At 38.6% G+C, this 21,703-nt stretch overlaps 2 protein-coding genes across 6 annotated transcripts in view; one reads left to right on the top strand and one right to left on the bottom strand.

The window, feature by feature from the left end:
• The window catches only part of vgll4b (vestigial-like family member 4b), a 109,293-nt gene extending 105,748 nt beyond the window's left edge, over positions 1-3,545 (top strand). For all 4 annotated transcript variants that reach the window (XM_061888206.1, XM_061888231.1, XM_061888223.1 and 1 more), the window contains one exon: positions 1,671-3,545. In XM_061888206.1, coding sequence (XP_061744190.1) covers positions 1,671-1,945 — 275 coding nt within the window. In that variant the 3' untranslated portion in view covers positions 1,946-3,545. The remainder of the gene's footprint in view (positions 1-1,670) is intronic.
• Positions 3,546-8,729: 5,184 nt separating this feature from the next.
• Positions 8,730-21,703, bottom strand: part of atg7 (ATG7 autophagy related 7 homolog (S. cerevisiae)) — a 188,895-nt gene continuing 175,921 nt past the window's right edge. For both annotated transcript variants that reach the window (XM_061888129.1, XM_061888139.1), the window contains exon 19: positions 8,730-9,502. In XM_061888129.1, coding sequence (XP_061744113.1) covers positions 9,470-9,502 — 33 coding nt within the window. In that variant the 3' untranslated portion in view covers positions 8,730-9,469. The remainder of the gene's footprint in view (positions 9,503-21,703) is intronic.

Here is a 21,703-nt window from a genome sequence, read left to right as displayed (position 1 = left end):
AAGCAAAAAAAAAAGGAAATCGTGTTGTGTTTTGGCTCGATTCTATAAACTCCACCAGCTCCAAAAGTATGCGTTGACCTCGTCATTTCTCGCACCTCAAAATCACGCCCACTCGGGGCGGTATGGCTCGGTTGGTAGAGTGGCCGTGCCAGCAACTTGAGGGTTCCAGGTTCGATCACCGCTTCCGCCATTCTGGTCACCGCCGTTGTGTCCTTGGGTAAGACACTACACTGCAAAAAGTCAGTGTTCAAAAACGAGGGAAAAAAAATACAAAAATGAGGAGTATTTTACTTGAACTAAGCAAAATTATCTGCCAATAGAACAAGAAAATTTGGCTTGTCAAGACTTTCCAAAACAAGTAAAATTAGCTAACTTCAATGAACCCAAAAATACCACAAAATAAGTATATTCTCACTAATAACAAGTGTACTACTATACGAGTACGTATTTTCTATTGTTCCATTGAAAATAAAACGTCAAAGTCTATTTGGCTGTCATCTGTTTTAATATGAGAAACAATTGTGTCAAAGTCATGATTTTGTTTTGAAATAAGAAATTCTTACTTTAAAAATTTGTTTTATACTTGTGAGTGTTGATGACACAGCTTTGCAACAGTTTATATTCTAGTTTCAAGCATGTCTTACTCAATATAGGTCATCAGATCTCAGCAACAAGCTGTAATATCTTACTGAGATCATTTAGGACCTAAACACTTAAAACAAGTAAAACACTCTAACATAAAATCTTATGTATGGCCGCGCAAGTCTCAGGATGCCCAAAATGTCCATAACACACCCACCCGAGTCCCATGGGGAGGGGGCATGAAAGTTGGAAAAGTCAGCAAAAGTCCCAAAAATTTTCTAAATGCCTACACAGGTTCGAGTCCCACAATTTCCGTCGCCGGCCGGGATGCCCACAATCTCCAAAATGCGCCCAGCAAAGGCCCACAGGAAGGTGGGGAGAAAAGTGAGAAAAGTCGGGGATATGTTCAAAAGTCCCACCCAGGTTCGAGTGTGCACTCAAACTCAAACTCGAACCTGGTTGGGACTCGAACTTCGGTAGGTATTTAGAAAATTTTGGGGGGACTTTTGCTGACTTTTCTCATTTTTCCCCCCTACTTCCCGTGGGACTTTACTGGGTGCGTTTTGGACATTTTTTGTATCCTGCGACTTGTTTGGCCGGCGGCGGGACTCGTGGGACTGGAACCCCGGGGAGGAATTTTGGACACAATTGGGACTTTTTGAACATTTTGGCCGCCTTTTCCCCCTTTTCTTCCCCGCCTTCCTGTGCACCATTGCTGGGTGTGTTTTGGACACTTGGACGAAAAATAGTTTCAAGCATATTTTACTCAAAATAGGTCATAAAATGTCGGAAACAAGCTGTAATATCTTACTGAGATCATTTAGCAGCAAAACCCTTAAAACAAGTAAAAGACTAACATAAAATCTGCTTAGTGAGAAGAATTATCTTACCAGACAGAAAATATGCAAATATCACCCTTATTTGAGATATTTCATCTTTCTTAGATTTCAGTATTTGCAGTGTACTCTCATGCTCCCAGTTAAATGTAACTTAGATACTGGGTTTTACTATATAAAAGCGCTTTAAGTCACTGGAGAAAAGCGCTATATAAATATAATTCACTTCACCTCCTGTCTTCTGTCTTGCAGCCAACACGGCGTGCGACCCCGTGATCGAGGAGCACTTCCGCCGCAGCCTCGGCAAGAACTACAAACCCGAGCTGGAGCCGGCGGCGGCGGCGGCGAGCGCCACCAACTCGGTGTCCATCACGGGCTCCGTCGACGACCACTTCGCCAAAGCGCTGGGCGAGACCTGGCTGCAGATCAAGAACAAGAGCAGCCCGTCGTCATCCGCCAGCAGCCCAAACTCCTCCCCCGACAGTCACATGATCAACCACAACCACTCCCCCTCCCTGGTCTCCTGAACAGGCCCCGCCCCCATCCCGGCCTCCTTGAGGGAGCGCCCGCCCTGGTCTGCTTACACCCCCCCACACACACTCCTCCCCCTCCCAATCCAGCAATAACAAAGTGTCACGTGACGAGGATTCATCCTTCTTTGTACATAACGAACACCTTTTTTGTTTTTACACTTTTTTTCGTTCGTCGTCGTCGTTTCGTGTCTGGATCCGAGAGAAAAGAAGCGAGCAAGAAAGGCCGAAGACCTCCCGTTGCTTCCAAGCCCCGCCCACCCGTTCGACTGGCTCGAGTCTTCCGCTAGCCAACCTCTGAACCACTCCAGTCCATTAGTCCCACACAGTTCCGTCATTCCCGATCGTTTTCTCCCTTTTCTCTCACGCCAGTTTCGGTCCTGTAGCTCCGCCCCCTTTTGTCGAAACAACGCACTGTGTTTTTTTTTTTTTTTTAGGTTTTTCTTAAGGTGTGAAGGGTAAACTAATGCATGTCTTTTTTGTGTTTTGTTTTGAATAATAGCTGGTATCTATTAGTAAGCATTTCAACCTAATTAGCTCGCAAGTAAGTAACACACGCTAAAAACTCACTGCTGGATCAGTCGTACACCACCTCGTTGTTGTTGTTACACCCCCTTTTTCTTCTCGGACAGGCGCCGCCAAAGTTAACATTGGGCGTCGCTTCACTCGTTTTTTTTTTTTTTTTTTCGACGCCAGGACGACGAAACATTCCTCCTGCAGGGAATTCACAAGAACAATCGATTTGTTGGTCGAACGGCGTCCTTAGGAGTGCGCCACTCGGTAACGGCTCCCGAAAGATGCAGCAGGGAAGGGATTCACACGGCCCCGTTCCGCCTGAGAGTACATTTAATCATTTTGCAATGCAGTCTGCTGAAAACGATGGAAAGCGCTGGTCCACGTTGGAATCGCCACAAAACACACGTTAAGACGCTGAATTTTGTCAGGCGAACCACAAAGAAAGGGGCTTCATGAATCCACTTCCCAATGTGCCGGCTGCTCGATACAACACTAGCATGGAAACAGGAGTTCAGACCCATCCATTGCATCCCATTAAACCCACTTACTTGGATTCATCAGTGGGGAATTTTGCCATTTTACTGACATTTGGTGAATCATTACTATAACCTGCTGTCATCTGTAACAGTCCCGTTTGTTGAAGACCAGGGGTGTCCAAAGTGCGGCCTCTTATTTGATTTAGAAAATACTATCACGAAACAACATAAGTGAACTAAAAGAGCAAACAGGTGTCATTTAATGAAATGTTGCAAAATTGACACTAATAACAAGTAATGGACTTACAAAAAAATGGGCCTTTTGTCTACATGAAACAAAAGTTATGAACATAAAATTGAAGATAATTAAATAAGAAAGTTTTTTACTTTAAAAGTGTCATTGTTCCCAAAAAAATAATAAAAACTCCGGATCGAAGGATAAAACTAAAGTGGGCGTCAAACCTGATTCACCAAGTACTACTTGGCTCTGCAGGTACCGCGATAAAGATCAACAATAACATACAGTTGCGTAGTAGGCCTATGTTTGCATTAAAAACATGGTAGAACTTTTATTTAAGTAGTATATATATATATATATATATATATACATGAATATATGTATGCGTGGGAAAAATCACAAGACTACTTCATCTCTACAGAACTGTTTCATGAGGGGTTCCCTCAATCTCCTGGCGATTGAGGGAACCCCTCATGAAACAGTTCTGTAGAGATGAAGTAGTCTTGTGATTTTTCCCACACATACATATATATATATATATATATATATTTGGTCACTGTAACATTACACACAGTTTGAACAGTAACACTGTGTTTGAATATAGGAAAATAAAACACTGTCATCAAGTAATTATTTGGCGTACCACTAGTGGGACATATACCACAGTTTGGGAATGCCTGATCTCGGGATTTAAGCTTTTGAAAGTAAAAATAATATATATCGATATTTCTTTGACACTCTTGTGAGTGGGGGAGGGGCCTTAAGTCTGATTTTTTTTTTAACGGTCGTTGTCCCAAAACTAATGAATCAGCAATGTGTACAGAAAAATACCTGTTTATAAAATATATATGATGTATACATAATATATGTAATTATTTATAATACATAAAAAAATATGTATTTTTTATTAATATTTAAAAATACACAATACAAGTTATTAAATTGCCTAATAATTGTATTAATACAATATATAATTTACATATTTTATGACTTTATATATATATATATATATATATACACATGTGTATATATATATATATATATGTGTATATGTATGTATATATGTATGTATGTATATATGTATATGTGTGTATATATATATACAGTATATATACATATGTAAAAATACATATATATATACGCATATATATGTATATATATATGTATATACAGTATATATACATAATATATACAAATACATATATATATGTATATATATGTGTACATATATATGTGTGTATATATATATGTATATATATATATATATATATGTATGTATATATGTATATGTGTATATATGTGTATATATATATGTGTATATATACATAATATAATAATATATAATAAATATAAAAATATTTTCCTCTTTGGTAAAAGTTTGGACACCCCTGTGGAAGATCTTCAAAGGTTAGGAGGCGGGGCTAAAGAGCCATTATATACCAATCTGTGTTCTACTCGAACCCGTCAACTGCCGATTTGTTTTCATCCAAACCCAGTTTGTCATTCAGAACTTACGGTTTTTAAATGGCTGCGTAATTGTTCGCTGAGAGGCTAGGAAATTGCCACGTTGACAATCCGTGTTCGTGTTCAAAAGGTCGGGATGTCCTCCGTTATTGTCGCGTTCCCTCATGTTTTATTAGCAACCAAAACACAAACGATCTTACTTTTCTGTTCATAACATTGTGTCATTAAAAATGAAATCCCCGGTTTTGATGTCAGTCCATTAGACCTCGGACTAATATCAAAACCGACCCGGTGGATTTCAAAACCGGAGGCGAACTGTCGTACCGATGACGCCCTTTTCATCGAAACCACCCCGATGGGGAAAAGTCCCGATGCGAAGATTGAGCGAAGACATTCCATTCTTCTCGTGAGGCGTTCAGGAGCTGAGCTTCTGTTTGGTTCAATGTCCGCTTCCTCATCCCCACCGCGACGAGGCGCTCGGCAAACGCGCCATTTTTGTTGTTTTCATCGTTAACATTTCACTGCCACGCTGTTGTTTGCCGACTTTCTACCTGCTCCCTAACACACACACACACACACACATGTAGTTCTGACCTTCTTGAGACCTCTGAAAAATGCCTACCTCTTTAGGACCACCCTTTCTAAATGTATAAAAAATGTGTATTTACAACATTAATAATATATACATACTATGCACATATAAAAAAGGTAAGCTTTTAGTTATTTTTTTTGAAAACTTTGTTAGTGATTGGTTTTTAATCTTCATTATATACTTCAATTTATTACGGTATGTCTCTGTATCCATTTTATTTCTTTAATTAATTTTGCCTAATGGGGGCACATTTCAATTTCTTACACACACTTGTTATTTCATATGTTGGCCATAGGGGGAAGCACTTCCAATGTTTACACACTTGTTATTTCATATGTTGACCAGAGAGGGAGCGCTTTTAAAAGCAACACAGTCTAGTTGAAAAGACCTCCATTTTGGGGATTATCCCTAATTTTGATAGATTTCACCACCAGGGGTGCAAATAAGGTCTGTATTTTTAGTTTTTTGTAACGCGCTTAAGGCCGATGACAAACGAGTCACGGACCACAGATGGCATGTGCCGCACTTTGGGCAACCCAGCTGTAGAAGCTAACTGTTAATGGCCACTATAGTCTTAGTACCGTAGTGTATTTAATCATCTTACGGTCACATATGGGACGTCAGCACCGGAAGTCGTAAAATCTGCCGTTCACCTGGCGGGTTTTTCCGGAGATTAATCGGCAAGTCCTACTTTACCCGCCGTCTTGTTTTAGCACCTCTTTTAAATCAACAAAAAAAATCCTGACTTTGGAGCAATGTTCACAGACTTTAGTATTTGGTTCTCTGTTGGATGCAATGGTTTTCCGTATTGAGACCGTGATTCCGGTCCTAACTTTTAGGTACTTTTCCTTGCTGATGTCTCAAAAAGGGTAGAAATACAAGAAGACACACACACTTTTCTACCAGGTAACGATAAGAGCATCCTTGCGCTGTGCGTAAACGATGTACTGAGAAAAACTAAATTTGCGGATATATTTCAAGGAGCAATTCATTCGTTAATGATTTGTAGCTATTTAATTGTTTTTTTTTCTTTCTGTCTTTATTATAATCATTTGCTTTTTCTTTTTGTCTTTTGGTGGAAAAAGTTGATCTTTTCATTTGTTTCATTCAAGTTCGTCTTGTTAATAAGCGAGAGGAAAAGGAAAAAAAAAAAAAAGGTTGAAAAGTGCAGGAACACAGAAAAAAAAAAAAAAGCCCCAATCGCTACTTCTTCAAAGGAGCCGGTTGACCACTAGGACAGCGCCACCTGCTGCCCACTTGTTCCACATCTTCCTCATCCACTCAAATGATATCCCCATCTAATTATTTTTTTTTTAACTCATCCGCTTTGTTGCCGGATGAGTATTTTGGCGAGCATTTAAATAGTGCACTTCTAAAAGTGGAAGAGTGTGTACTTAAACCAGTTTGTGGCTGTGTCTCCTACTGAAAAGGTTTTGGCAGGCCACCTTTTTTTTTTTGTACGTTAAAAAGTAGCCTCCATGAACAATAAAGAGCTTTGAAATCACAAATCTCTTTTTGCTGATTATGCACAAAAACACAGGAGACGTATACAATTCAGTAAAACTGTGTTTAGTGAGAACAATCCCAGGTTTCGAGGTATTACCTTGACAAGGTGAGTACAGACACATCCTGACATTTTATTACGTGATAAACAGATTGGATCTACTTTGGTTACAATATTTGCTACAAACTCCAAATATGGACATTCATGATCACTAATATTGCCCCAGCAGGGGTCACCAACCTTTTTGAAACCAAGAGCTACTTCTTGGGTACTGATTAATGCGAAGGACCTTTAAAGGCCTACTGAAATGAGATTTTCTTATTTAAACGGGGATAGCAGGTCCATTCTATGTGTCGTACTTGATTATTTCGCGATATTGCCATATTTTTGCTGAAAGGATTTAGTAGAGAACATCCACGATAAAGTTCGCAACTGGAGAAAAGCCTTGCCTCTACCGGAAGTCGCAGACGATGACGTCACATGTTTGATGGCTCCTGACATATTCACATTGTTTTTAATGAGAGCCTCCAACAAAAAGTGCTATTCGGACCGAGAAAACGACAATTTCCCCATTAATTTGAGTGAGGATGAAAGATTTGTGTTTGAGGATATTGATAGCGACGGACTAGAAAAAAAAAAAACGTGATTGCAATCGCGTTGCGTTGAGATGGATTCATATGTTTTTAGACACATTTACTAGGATAATTCTGGGAAATCCCTTATCTTTCTATTGTGTTGCTAGTGTTTTAGTGAGTTTAACAGTACCTGATAGTCGGAAGTGTACGTCCAGGGGAAGTCGACGGCAGCTGATATCCGGTAAGTGGCGACTTTTTAACCACAGTTTTCTCACCGAAACCTGCTGGTTGACATGTAGTCGGGATCCATGTCCGCTCTGATCCGTAGGAAAGTTTCACCTCCGTGAATTTTAAACAAGGAATCACCGTGCGTTTGTGTGGCTAAAGGCTAAAGCTTCCCAACTCCCATCTTTTTACTTTGACTTATCCAATATTAATTGAACAAATTGCAAAAGATTCAGCAACACAGATCTCCAAAATACTGTGTAATTATGCCGTTAAAGCAGACGACTTTTAGCTGTGTGTGTGTGCAGCGCTCATATTCATAACAGTCCGTGACATCACGCGTACGCGTCATCATTACACGTTAACAAGAAACTCCCGGGAAATTTAAAATTGCAATTTAGTAAACTAAAAAGGCCGTATTGGCATGTGTTGCAATATTAATATTCATCATTGATATATAACAGGGGTAGGAAACCTATGGCTCGCGAGCCAGATGCGGCTCTTTTGATGACTGCATCTGGCTCTCGGATAATCTGAGCTGACATTGCTAAACACGATAAGTAATGAATAATTCACTTGTAATAACAGTGTTAAAAATAACGTTGAAAATATAAAACACTCATGCTTTTTTTATGTTCAAGCAGTTCAGGTGTTATTGGTTAGTGTGGGGCTTTCCCTCCTGAGGGTTCTTCAGACCACCAAGCACTGACATGAGAGCCTGTTTCAGGGTTACAATATTTATTTTTCAAAAAGTCTCTCAGTTGCTTTCCAGCAATTGTATTTTTCTCTTTTGTTCTCCTGCTCTAGCCCCAACCCCCGCCTCTCCTCCCTGGCTGCTGCTTATAACAAGAGTGACAGGTGATTAGATAACAAGGCCCAGGTGGGCCTTTTGCGCCACCTGTCGCTGATATCCAGGCCGTTCCTGGCACACGCTGCAGACCTGCAGGCCACGCCCCCTCCACAATTCGCTTCAGAATAACATTGTTATTACAAAGAATAAGAGACTTATTGTACTCTGGAAATGTTGGTCTTACTTAAAAATGCACGCTTTTAGTTGTGTTCAGTGTAAAAAAAAATTTTTATGGCTCTTGCGTAAATACGTTTTGAAATATTTGGCTTCTTGGCTCTCTCAGCCAAAAAGGTTCCGACCCCTGACATATAAACTATCAGACTGCGTGGTGGGTAGTAGTGGGGTTTCAGTAGGCCTTTAATGTCTTTTATCATGCTTCCCCCCCCAACACAAAATAGAGTGAACATCGTCCAAGTCCGGGGGTTGCGTCATCACTATACATTTATGCATCGTAAGTTGGTGATGAATTTCATCTTAAAGCGCGGAAAAAGAAAATAATTCAAGCCACAAGTACTTCGACGGACAAATGTCAAAACAAGCTGACATATTGAGAATAGTTCGAAACAAAAACACCACAAAATAATGTCCGCCATATAATGTGCGTACGCTGGAAGCAAACAGTTAGTCGCTCCACTGAGTGCAAGTCACATCAAAGTAATGATTATGAATCTTGTCTTAGCTAATTTCTTATGTAAGTCCATTGTTAGAGACATAATAACACGTGTCCACTGTCCAAATATATCATAAACAGTTTTTTAGCTGACATTATAAACAAAAAAGTTGATTTCTACTAATTCATTCTCATTTTGCCGAGAGTCCAAAATGTCATTGCCTGTACCCGCCTCTACTAAAACATGTAGAAATATATCATAATATTCTATTTATTGTATTATTAACAGAGTGTGCACAGAGAAGCGTCGGATGTTTTGCAAACACATTTTGATCAAATACATTTCTTGCTTATTTCCATACCAAGAACATCTATGTGGACCTGAGGATGCAGTACAAATATATATTGCATGAGAAACATGATACAGGGCCTCAAAAGGTAAAACCCAAACATGTTGAAGTGTTGGCTTCCTCAGATGCTCTCGTCGTCGCTCATGTCCCAAATCTGATGAGAAAAATGAGAAAAAGCTTGTTTGAATGCAAGAAAAGTGACACAACACAAATATAGTAAATTGCCATTGATATATAAATCAATATACTTGGTGTTATTGGTGGCTAGAGTGTCGACTAGAAGCATGTAACCAAGCTGACCTTCCATTTTGCTTCTGGTCAAGTTTACAAGTTGAACTTTTATGCTGACAGAGCGCTGACTAGAAAAATGCAACATTGTGACCTTTGAGCTCAGTTACTGTCGGCCATCTTGGTTCAGATGGTGCTGGTAAAAGTTGACATTTTTAGCTGCAAGAGCGCTGACTAGAATCGAACAAACCCTGTGACGTGTGATCTTAACTAGTCCTCTGCCAAGGCTGCTAGGTGTTATATTTTGTAGAATTTATACTTTTTGAAATTGTGGCTAGAGCACTGCCAAGTACCAAGCATTTATTTTCTTCATCTTTTGATCTCAGCTATCCTTGTCCATCTTGGTTCGGATTCACGTCCTTAAAACATTGGATGCAGTTTTGGGCCGCTAGAGTGCAGCTAAAAACAAGCTACATTATGACCTTTGATCTTATATGAATATATATGTATATATATATATATATATATATATATATATATATATATATATATATATATATATATATATATATATATATATATATATATATATATATATATATATATATATATATATACATATATATATATATATATATATATATATATATACACACATATATATATATATACATACATATATACATACATATATACATACAGTATATATATATATATACACATATATTATATACATACATATATACATACAGTATATATATATATATACATACATATATACATACAGTATATATATATATATATATATATATATATATATACATATATACATACATACATATGTATATATACATACATACATATGTATATAGTATAATACATACATACATAATATGTATACATATATATATACACATATACATATATATATATGGATGGATGGATGGATATACATATATATATATGTATATATACGCATATACATGTATACATATCTATATATACATATAAAAAATATATTCATACACTATATATAAATATACATACATACAGTATATACATTATATATTAATATATATATATATATATATATATATATACTATATCATATATATACATATAAACTGCCTCAAGTTGTAGCTTGGATGAAATAAAATGACAACTTTTCTTCTACATATAAAAAGTGCAGCATTAAACAGTTTCAAGTCAACTCATCATGCTTAAGGTATTACAGCATTGGGGAAGCCTGTAGTTGATTTTTTATTATGTAAATGTTATAAGTTGTATCAACATGTGATAGCAGGGACCCTGCCATTCAAAACTAGGCTGCTACATTGCTAATGATTCATGAAACTATACCTGAAAAAAATAGTACAATAGCTATAGGAGAGACTTTTCATCCCTGAACACCATGGAGTTCATGTAGGCTTAATGATGCACTTACATTATTATATACACTATCAGAGACAGAAACTCTTCATTAACATAATGTCCTTTTTTGCTGCGTCAACACACCTCAATCAACACTGTCTGTAACACACACACACACACACACACACACACACACACACACACACACACACACACACACACACACACACACACACACACACACACACACACACACACACACACACACACGTAAAAGAAAGCTCCTTGGCAGCAGCGTGTCAGTAAACAACAGCAGCAGTGGATTGTTCACATTCCTCTGAGTAAGACGTAATTCGCATACCTCTAACACTGGCTGGAATGTCAAACACACACTGACACACACAAACATACACACACACACACTTGACACATCCATGCTGCATTCCTTGCAAGTGCAGCTTGAAAGTGGAATGCCACATTTTTGCAGAGGAGAAATAAGGCCTCATTTTCATGCGGCTTGCTGGCTTGCAGTGTTTCAAAACCGAGCCAGGACGAGACATCTTGCAGCGTGATGACACGTGCATGGCGGTTATTTGTCTCGCATGGAGGGTCAGGGCTGCGTTACGCGCTACATGCTGGTCATGCGTGGAGAGCGAAGGCAAATTCATATCAAAGCACTGGCCGCCATTAAAAGGACGAGCAGCAAAAAAAAAAAAGAGCTCTTTGAAAAGACACTGATGCCTTTCTGGATGCCCGTGTTGCACTCGTGTGTGCGTGCGTGTGTGTGTGTGGTTGTGAAAAAAAAAATAAAAAGGGGTTAGGGGGGCGGGGGGTTAAAGGGGGGAGTCTTACGTAAGATGAATAGACGCAGTAGGGTGAAGCCAACTAGTTCACTCACTGAGGAAAAGTTGTTACCAAACAAGAACTTCAACACGCTGATGTTTGCCCTCATTTACTACACTTTTTCATACAATTACTGGATTTTCCGGACCATAGGGCGCACCAGATTATAAAGGTGCACTGCCGAGGAAAGGTGCATGTAAAAAAAAAAATAAAAATAAAAATAATAAAATAAAAAAATTCACATATAAGACGCACTGGACTATAAGGCGCAATGCCAAAGAATGGTCTATTTTCATCTTTTCATACATAAGCCGAGGAATGGTCTATTTATGATCTTTTTCCATACATAAGCCGAGGAATGGTCTATTTTTGATCTTTTTTCATATATAAGGCGCACCGGACTGTAAGGCGCACTGCCGAAGAATGGTCTATTTTTGATCTTTTTTCATACATAAGCCGAGTAATGGTCTATTGTTGATCTTTTTTCATACATAAGGCGCACCGGACTATAAGGTGCACTGCCGAGGAATGGTCTATTTTTGATCTTTTTCCATACATAAGGCGCATTGCAGATGGTCTATTTTGGATCTTTTTCATACATAAGCCGGGGAATGGTCTATTTTGATCTTTTTTCACATAAGGCGAACTCCGGACTGTTAGGCGCACTGCCGAATAATGGTCTATTTTTGATCTTTTTTTATACATAAGCCGAGGAATGTCTATTGTTGATCTTTTTTCATACATAAGGCGCACCGGACTATAAGGTGCACTGCCGAGGAATGGTCTATTGTTGATCTTTTTTCATACATAAGGCGCACCGGACTATAAGGATGCTGCAGGCCGAGGAATGGTCTATTTTTGATCTTTTCCATACATAAGCGCATTGCAGATGAATGGTCTATGTTTGATCTTCTCTGCATACATAAGGCGCACTGCAGAGGAATGGGTCTATTTTTGATCTTTTTTCATACAGAAGCAGAGGAATGGTCTATTTTTGATCTTTTTTCATACATAAGGGACACCGGACTGTAAGGGCCACTGCCGAAGAATGGTCTATTTTTGATCTTTTTTCATACATAAGCCGGGGAATGGTCTATTGTTGATCTTTTTCATCAATAAGGCGCACGGACCGTAAGGTGCACTGCCGAAGAATGGTCTATTTTTGATCTTTTTTCATACATAAGCCGGGAATGGTCTATTGTTGATCTTTTTTCATACATAAGGCGCACCGGACTGTAAGGCGCACTGCCGAAGAATGGTCTATTTTTGATCTTTTTTCATACATAAGCCGGGGAATGGTCTATTGTTGATCTTTTTTCATACATAAGGCGCACCGACTATAAGGTGCACTGCCGAGGAATGGTCCTATTTTGATCTTTTTCCATACTAAGGCGCATTGCAGATGAATGGTCTATTTTTGATCTTTTTGCATACGTAAGGCGCACCGGTCTATAAGATTCACTGCTGAGGAATGGTCTATTTAAAAAAAAAAAATCATCTCTGAAACGCACTGGACTACAAGGCGCACTGCCAATGAATGGTCTATTTTTAAAATATTTTTTTCATACATAAGGCGCACCAGCCAATAAGGTGCACTGCAGAGGAATGGTCTATTAAAAAAAATGTTCATGTATAAAACACACTGAATTGAATCATTGAATGATTACCATGAATTGATTAACGTGGACCCCGACTTAAACAAGTTGAAAAACTTATTCGGGGTGTTACCATTTAGTGGTCAATTGTGCGGAATATGTACTGAACTGTGCAATCTACAAATAAAAGTTTCAATCAACCAATCCCAAAAACTGGACTATAAGGCGCACTGCCGAGAATGGCCTGTTTAAAAACTAAATAAAAAATCATATATAAAAACGCACTGGACTATAAGGCGCACTGCTGAGGATTGGTCTATTTTTGATCTTTTTCATACATAAGGTGCACCAGACTATAAGGTGCACTGCCGAGGAATGGTCTATTTTTGATCTTTTTCCATACATAAGGCGCATTGCAGATGAATGGTCTATTTTTGATCTTTTTGCATACGTAAGGCGCACTGCCGAGGAATGGTCTATTTTTTATCTTTTTTCATACATAAGGCGCACCAGTCTATAAGATTCACTGCTGAGGAATGGTCTATTTAAATAAAAAAAATTCATATATGAAACGCACTGGACTACAAGGCGCACGGCCAAGGAATGGTCTATTTTTTTAAATCTGTTTTTCATACATAAGGCGCACCAGCCTATAAGATTCCTGCTGAGCAATGGTCTATTTAAAAAAAAAAAAAAAAAATCATATATGAAATGCACTGGACTATAAGGCGCACTGCCAATTAACGTGGACCCCGACATAAACAAGTTCAAAAACTTATTCGGGTGTTACCATTTAGTGGTCAATTGTGCGGAATATGTACTGAACTGTGCGATCTACAAATAAAAGTTTCAATCAACCAATCCAAAAAACTGGACTATAAGGCGCACTGCCGAGGAATGGCCTGTTTGAAAATTAAATAAAAAATCATATATAAAACGCACTGGACTATAAGGTGCACTGCTGAGGAATGGCCTGTTTAAAAATTTAATAAAAAATCATATATAACAACGCACTGGACTATAAGGCGCACTGCTGAGGAATGGTCTATTTTTGATCTTTTTTCATACATAAGGCGCATTGCAGATGAATGGTCTATTTTTGATCTTTTTGCATACTAAGGCGCACTGCCGAGGAATGTAGTGGGGGGTGTATATTGTAGCGTCCCGGAAGGGTTAGTGCTGAAAGGACTGTGGGTATTTGTTCTGTTGTGTTACGGTGCGGATGTTCCCCCAAAATGTGTTTGTCATTCTTGTTTGGCGTGGGTTCACAGTGTGGCGCATATTTGTAACAGTGTTGGCGTTGTTTATACGGCCACCCTCAGTGTGACCTGTATGGCTGATGACTTGTGTTTGTGAAAAGCCGTAGATATCATGTGACTGGGCCGGCACGCAAAGGTCTCTTGGTGCTCTGTACTTCTCCCCTACGTTCATCTACCACTCCTTTAAAAAGTCATACATTTTACTTTTTGAAACAGATACTGATATTACATTTAAAGCATTTATCGCCCGATAATATTGTCAGCCTGATATTATCGGACATCTCTAGTTCCTGGGATTAAAGGCCTCCCCTTTATCTCCTCAAGTGTACTTTTGACCATGTTGTAGTGGTAGAGTTAGTTTGCTGGCAAATCTGCATTAGAAAGAGATACGTTTAACGCCCAAAGGGTCGTGTTGACGCTTTAAAGCATCCATCTTTATCAGGGCGGCACCTGAAGGCAATTGCTGCCTGAGAAACATCCTCTTTGAACGGCGGTCATCCACACATCAGTTCTTAATCTGCATGTCCTTCCTCCCGCCAAAGTGTTTGTTGGTAGCGGCCTGGGTTGCCGCTGATATCTGCGCTCTAATCCCACACTCGCTGCAAGGCGGCCGAGATGGGATCAGATGGAGCACCTTTTTGCTGCCAACCAGCTTCTGCTGCCTGTGATTGCCCGAAACTAACGCCATAGACCTTAAAAATCGCGTTCCCTTTTTCGACAAACATCTATTTTTAACCCCCCCCCCCCAAAAACACATCGTATGACTCCGAACAAAGATGTTATGGTTTGTGAAGCCCTTTGAGGCACTGATTATTTGTGTCCGACACCACAATAATATAACTATGGAAACCAAACAACGAATCAAATAACTAGCACAGAACAAACAACTAATTACAAAGCCCGTTTCCATATGAGTTGGGAAATTGTGTTAGATGTAAATATAAACGGAATACAATGATTTGCAAATCATTTTCAACCCATATTCAGTTGAATATGCTACAAAGACAACATATTTGACATTCAAACTGATAAACTTTCTTTTCTTTTGCAAATAATCATCAAACACTTATTTGGAACATCCCACAGGTGTGCAGGGTAATTGGGAACAGGTGGGTGTCATGATTGGGTATAAAAGCAGCTTTTCAAAAAATGCTCAGTGTTTCACAAGAAAGGATGGGGCGAGGTACACCCCTTTATCTACAACTGCGTGAGCAAATAGTCAAACAGTTTAAGAACAACGTTTCTCAAAGTGCATTTGCAAGAAATTTAGGGATTTCAACATCTACCGTCCATAATATCATCAAAAGGTTCAGAGAATCTGGAAAAATCACTCCACGTAAGCGGCATGGCCAGAAACCAACATTCAATGACCGTGACCTTCGATCCCTCAAAAACTGACATCAATCTGTAAAGGATATCACCACATGGAAAACCACTGTCACTAAATACAGTTGGTCGCTACATCTGTAAGTGCAAGTTAACGCTCTACTATGCAAAGCGAAAGCCATTTACCAACGACATCCAGAAATGCCGTCGGCTTCTCTGGGCCCGAGATCATCTAAGTTTATAAGCAGCTATAACCAGTTTATAAGCAGTTAAACCAGTTCATAAGCAGCTATAACATTTCATAAACATATAACAGTTTATAGGCAGCTATAACCAGTTTACAAACAGTTAAACCAGTTCATTAGCAGCTATAACCAGTTTATAAGCATCTATAACAGTTTAATGAGCAGCTACAACAGTTTAACGAGCAGCTATGACAGTTTAATGAGCAGCTACAACAGTTTGATGAGCAGCTACAACAGTTTATAAGCAGCAATGGCAGTTTATAAGCAGTTATGGCAGTTTATATGCAGCTATAACAGTTCATAAGCAAGTTTATGAGCAGCTATAACAGTTTATAAGCACCTATAACAGTTTATAAGCGGCTATAACAGTTTATAAGCATAAAACAGTTTTCAAGCAGCTATAACAGTCTATAAGCAGCTATAACAGTTTAGAAGCAGCTATAACAGTTTAGAAGCAGCTATAACAGTTTAGAAGCAGCTATAACTAGTATATAAGCATCTACACTCACTTTATAATCAGCTAAAACAGTTAATAAGCAGCTTTATCCAGTTTATTTATCCAGTTTGTTAGCAACTATAACCTGTTTATAAGCATTTATACCAACTTTATAATCAGCTAAAACAGTTAATAAGCAGCTATAACCAGTTTATAAGCAACTATAACAGATTGTTAGCAGCTATAACTAGTTTAGAAGCAGCTATAACAGTTTAGAAGCAGCTTTAACCAGTTTATAAGCAGCTGTAACAGTTTTTAATCATATAACAGTTTATAAGCAGTTAAACCAGTTCATTAGCAGCTATAACAGTTTATAAGCAGCTATAACAGATTGTAAGCAGTTATAGCAGTTTATAAGCAGCTAAAACAGCTTATAAGCAGCTATAACCAGTTTAAAAGCAGCTATAACCAGTCAATAAGCAGCTGTAGCAGTTTGTAAGCAGCTATAACCAGTTTATAAGCATATAACAGTTTATAAGCAGTTAAACCAGTTAATAAGCAGCCATAACAGTTTATAAGCACATAACAGTTTACAAGCAGCTATAACAGATTTGTATGAGCAAGTTTATATGCAGCTATAAAAGTTAATAAGCAGCTATAACAGTTTATAAGCACATAACAGTTTACAAGCAGCTATAACAGATTTGTATAAGCAAGTTTATAAGCAGCTATAACCAGTTTAGAAACAGTTATAACCAGTTTATAAACAGTTAAACCAGTTCATAAGCAGCTAAACCAGTTTATAAGCAGCTATAACTAGTTCATAAGCAGCTAAACCAGTTTATAAGCAGCTATAACAGTTTATAAGCAGCTATAACTAGTTCATAAGCAGCTAAACCAGTTTATAAGCAGCTATAACAGTTTATAAGCAGCTATAACAGATTTGTATAAGCAAGTTTATAAGCAGCTATGACCAGTTTAGAAACAGTTATAACCAGTTTGTAAACAGTTAAACCAGTTCATAAGCAGCTAAACCAGTTTATAAGCAGCTATAACTAGTTCATAAGCAGCTAAACCAGTTTATAAGCAGCTATAACTAGTTCATAAGCAGCTAAACCAGTTCATAAGCAGCTATAACAGTTTATAAGCAGCTATAACAGTTTATAAGCAGCTATAACCAGTTATAGCTTATGGTTATAGCTATAACCATAAGCTTTAACCACACATTAAACATACGCATATACACACATTTTAACACACACACACACACACACACACACACACACACACACACACACACACACACACACACACACACACACACACAGAAAGGGCAGGAGGAAGGAGCGTGTGTCGCTCATGACGCAAAAGAGAACGGCGCCGTTATCCCTGGATGAACATTTTACGGAGCTGTGTGGCCGAAAAGAAAAAAGATTTCAGCACAATGTGAATGAAGCAGGCGTGTCGGATCACTCTGATGTTTGGAACATATTTATATAAAAGTGTCATGGGCAATGTGGCCCACCTCAAGCTTTAATTAGCGGTAGACTTGTGTGGAAACAGCAACAATGGTGGACTATTTTTAGCCTTCAATATGCTTTTTATGTAGTCTCCCTTCAATGTTTACTTTCACAATCACACTTTCTTACGGGAAATGAAGCTCAATTGCGTTATAGAAAGGGACTTTTTGGTGTTTATCAGGGGCAAAAAAAAAAAAGCTAATGTTAGCATGTGTGTTTATTTTAGTGGATACAGGCTAAGCTAACGTTAGCATGTGTGTTTATTTTGGTGGATGTGGGCTAAGCTAACATTAGCATGTATGTTTATTTTGGTGGATACGGGCTAAGCTAATGTTAGCATGTGTTTATTTTGGTGGATACAAGCTAAGCTAACGTTAGCATGTGTGTTTATGTTGGTGGTGTCACGGCAAATTTCTCCCCCCCATTTACATCCGGGGTCATGATTAATACAGAAGTTTTGTTAACGCTATAATATAAAAATATAACGCTATATTTTAAAAATAGACGTTTTGTTAATGCTATATTATAAAAAACAATTAAAAGACAAATTACAAATAAGCTATGGGATGACGCATTTACTTCTGAGGTCACGTTTCCTCTTATGTCATCCCATAGCTTGTGTTTGTAAATTTTTATTCTTTATTTTTTTCATAATATAGCATTAACAAAACGTCTGTATTTTTATAATATAGCGTTATATTTTTACAATATAGCATTAACAAAACGTCTGTATTAATCATGACCCCGGAATTAAATGGAGGGGAAGGTTTTTGTAGGGAGAAGAAATTTGGCGTGACAACAGACACGGGCTAAGCTAACATTAGCATGTGTGTTTACTTTGGTGGATACAAGCTCAGCTAACATTAGCATCTGTGTTTATTTTGGTGGATACAAGCTAAGCTAACATTAGCATCTGTGTTTATTTTGGTGGATACAAGCTAAGCTAACGTTAGCATGTGTGTTTATTTTGGTGGATACGGGCTAACGTTAGCATGTGTGTTTATTTTGGTGGATACGGGCTAAGCTAATGTTAGCACGTGTTTATTTTGGTGGATACAAGCTAAGCTAACGTTAGCATGTGTGTTTATGTTGGTGGTGTCACGGCAAATTTGTCCCCCCCATTTACATCCGGGGTCATGATTAATACAGACGTTTTGTTAACGCTATAATATAAAAATATAACGCTATATTTTAAACATAGACGTTTTGTTAATGCTATATTATAAAAAACACTGAGGTCACGTTTCCTCTTATGTCATCCCATAGCTTGTGTTTGTAAATTTTTATTTTTTATTTTTTTATAATATAGCGTTAACAAAACGTCTGTATTTTTATAATATAGCATTAACAAAACGTCTGTATTAATCATGACCCCGGAATTAAATGGGGGGGGAAGGTTTTTGTAGGGAGAAGAATTTTGGCGTGACAACAGATACGGGCTAAGCTAACATTAGCATGTGTGTTTACTTTGGTGGATAGAAGCTAAGCTATCATTAGCATCTGTGTTTATTTTGGTGCATACAAGCTAAGCTAACGTTAGCATGTGTGTTTATTTTGGTGGATACAAGCTAAGCTAATGTTAGCATGTGTGTTTATTTTGGTGGATACGGGCTAAGCTAACGTTAGCATGTATGTTTATTTTGGTGGATACGGGCTAGGCTAACATTAGCATGTGTGTTTATTTTGATGGATACAGGCTAAGCTAATGTTAGCATGTGTTTACTTTGGTGGATAGAGGCTAAGATAATGTCAGCAAGTGTTGGTAATCCCTGGCTATGAATACTCAAGTGTTGACTTGGTTGACCAATGGAGAAACTAGAAATACCGCATTGACCTGAATATAAGACCACATGTCTTTTTCAGACCTTCTTTTTATAGAAATGGACTTTAAACCTGGATAAAAGTCGATGAAAAGCTCACACTTTCTATCTCCTGCCGGTCCCAAACCAAAGCACGTATCTTGCCACTATCTCTGTCTCCCCTGGGGCAGGCGCCCTCCTCAGTGGGACAAGAAACAGGAAGAGGACATGGGCGGAGGGGGAAGAAGGGTTACCAGGGCACGGCAAAGGGTGGCTGACAGGGCGGCCATGTGGAAAACGGCTCGAGAGAGAGAGAGAGAGAAAGTGGACTTTTGCTGGGAACTGAGCTGGTGGGACGGTCCCAGCTGGGGGGGTCACGACCCAGTACACCCCCCCCCACAGCCTGCCTGTTTTCATAATGCGACCAAGCACCTGCACTCGCAACACTCCCAACTACGACCCCATCAGAGAGGAACGCAAAAAAAAGACATTTTTGCACAAAGTCGCCAAAGTCCAGCTAGGACAACAAATAGGGTCTCTCTCGGCCGGGTGTGGCCGCCTGTGGAGCAACAGCTGAGTCCTGTTGTGCCTCCTGGGACGGACAACCTCCCCCGATCATTTAGTTCTCGAACGACACGTTCTCTGAGATGATTTTGCCGGCTCACTACTCATTTCTTCTAAACCTTGTCTCACTTTTTATCTGCTTTTCCGTCCTTTCTTCTCTATCGGTTCTCATGTCCCTCTTCCTGGCCTTACCAAAGAGGAGCCCTGACTCACGTCCTGTACCACTTGAAGGTTATCGACATGTTTTGTGAATCACCTCGCCAACGTCATTCATTTTCACACCCTAGTAACAAACTAAATATTTATCCAAGAGGAGATCTTTTTTTTTTTTTTTTTTTAAATCAGAGTTTTGTTTGTACGTGTGCAGGTTTGTGCGAAAAACGACACCAAAAGGAGCGGCACCGCAGGCAAAAAATGATCATGCAATAATCTTACCTCTTGCAATCTCATCTTGAAATTAATTTAAACAAGTATATATGTATATATATATATATATATACAAACCCTGTTTCCATATGAGTTGGGAAATTGTGTTAGATGTAAATATAAACGGAATACAATTATTTGCAAATCATTTTCAACCCATATTCAGTTGAATATGCTACAAAGACAACATATTTGATGTTCGAACTGATAAACATTTTTTTTTTTTTTGCAAATCATTAATTTTAGAATTTGATGCCAGCAATACCTGACAAAGAATTTGGGAGAGGTGGCAATAAATACTGATGAAGTTGAGGAATGCTCATCAAACACTTATTTGGAACATCCCAGAGGTGTGCAGGCTAATTGGGAACAAGTGGGTGCCATGATTGGGTATAAAAACAGCTTCCCAAAAAATGCTCCGTCTTTCACAAGAAAGGATGGGGCGAGGTACACCCCTTTGTCCACAACTGCATGAGCAAATAGTCAAACAGTTTAAGAACAACGTTTCTCAGAGTGCAATTGCAAGAAATTTTGGGATTTCAACATCTACGGTCCATAATATCGTCAAAAGGTTCAGAAAATCTGGAAAAATCACTCCATGTAAGCGGCATGGCCAGAAACCAACATTGAATGACCGTGACCTTCAATCCCTCAGACGGGACTGAATCAAAAAATCGACATCAATCTCTAAAGGATATCACCACATGTGTTCAGGAACACTTCAGAAAACCACTATCACTAAA

Source organism: Nerophis ophidion, linkage group LG02 (assembly GCF_033978795.1).
Source record: "Nerophis ophidion isolate RoL-2023_Sa linkage group LG02, RoL_Noph_v1.0, whole genome shotgun sequence".
In the NCBI taxonomy this organism is placed as follows: Eukaryota; Metazoa; Chordata; class Actinopteri; order Syngnathiformes; family Syngnathidae; genus Nerophis; species Nerophis ophidion.
Note: the sequence above shows the minus strand (reverse complement) of the source record. Positions and strands in the feature narration are given on the sequence as shown.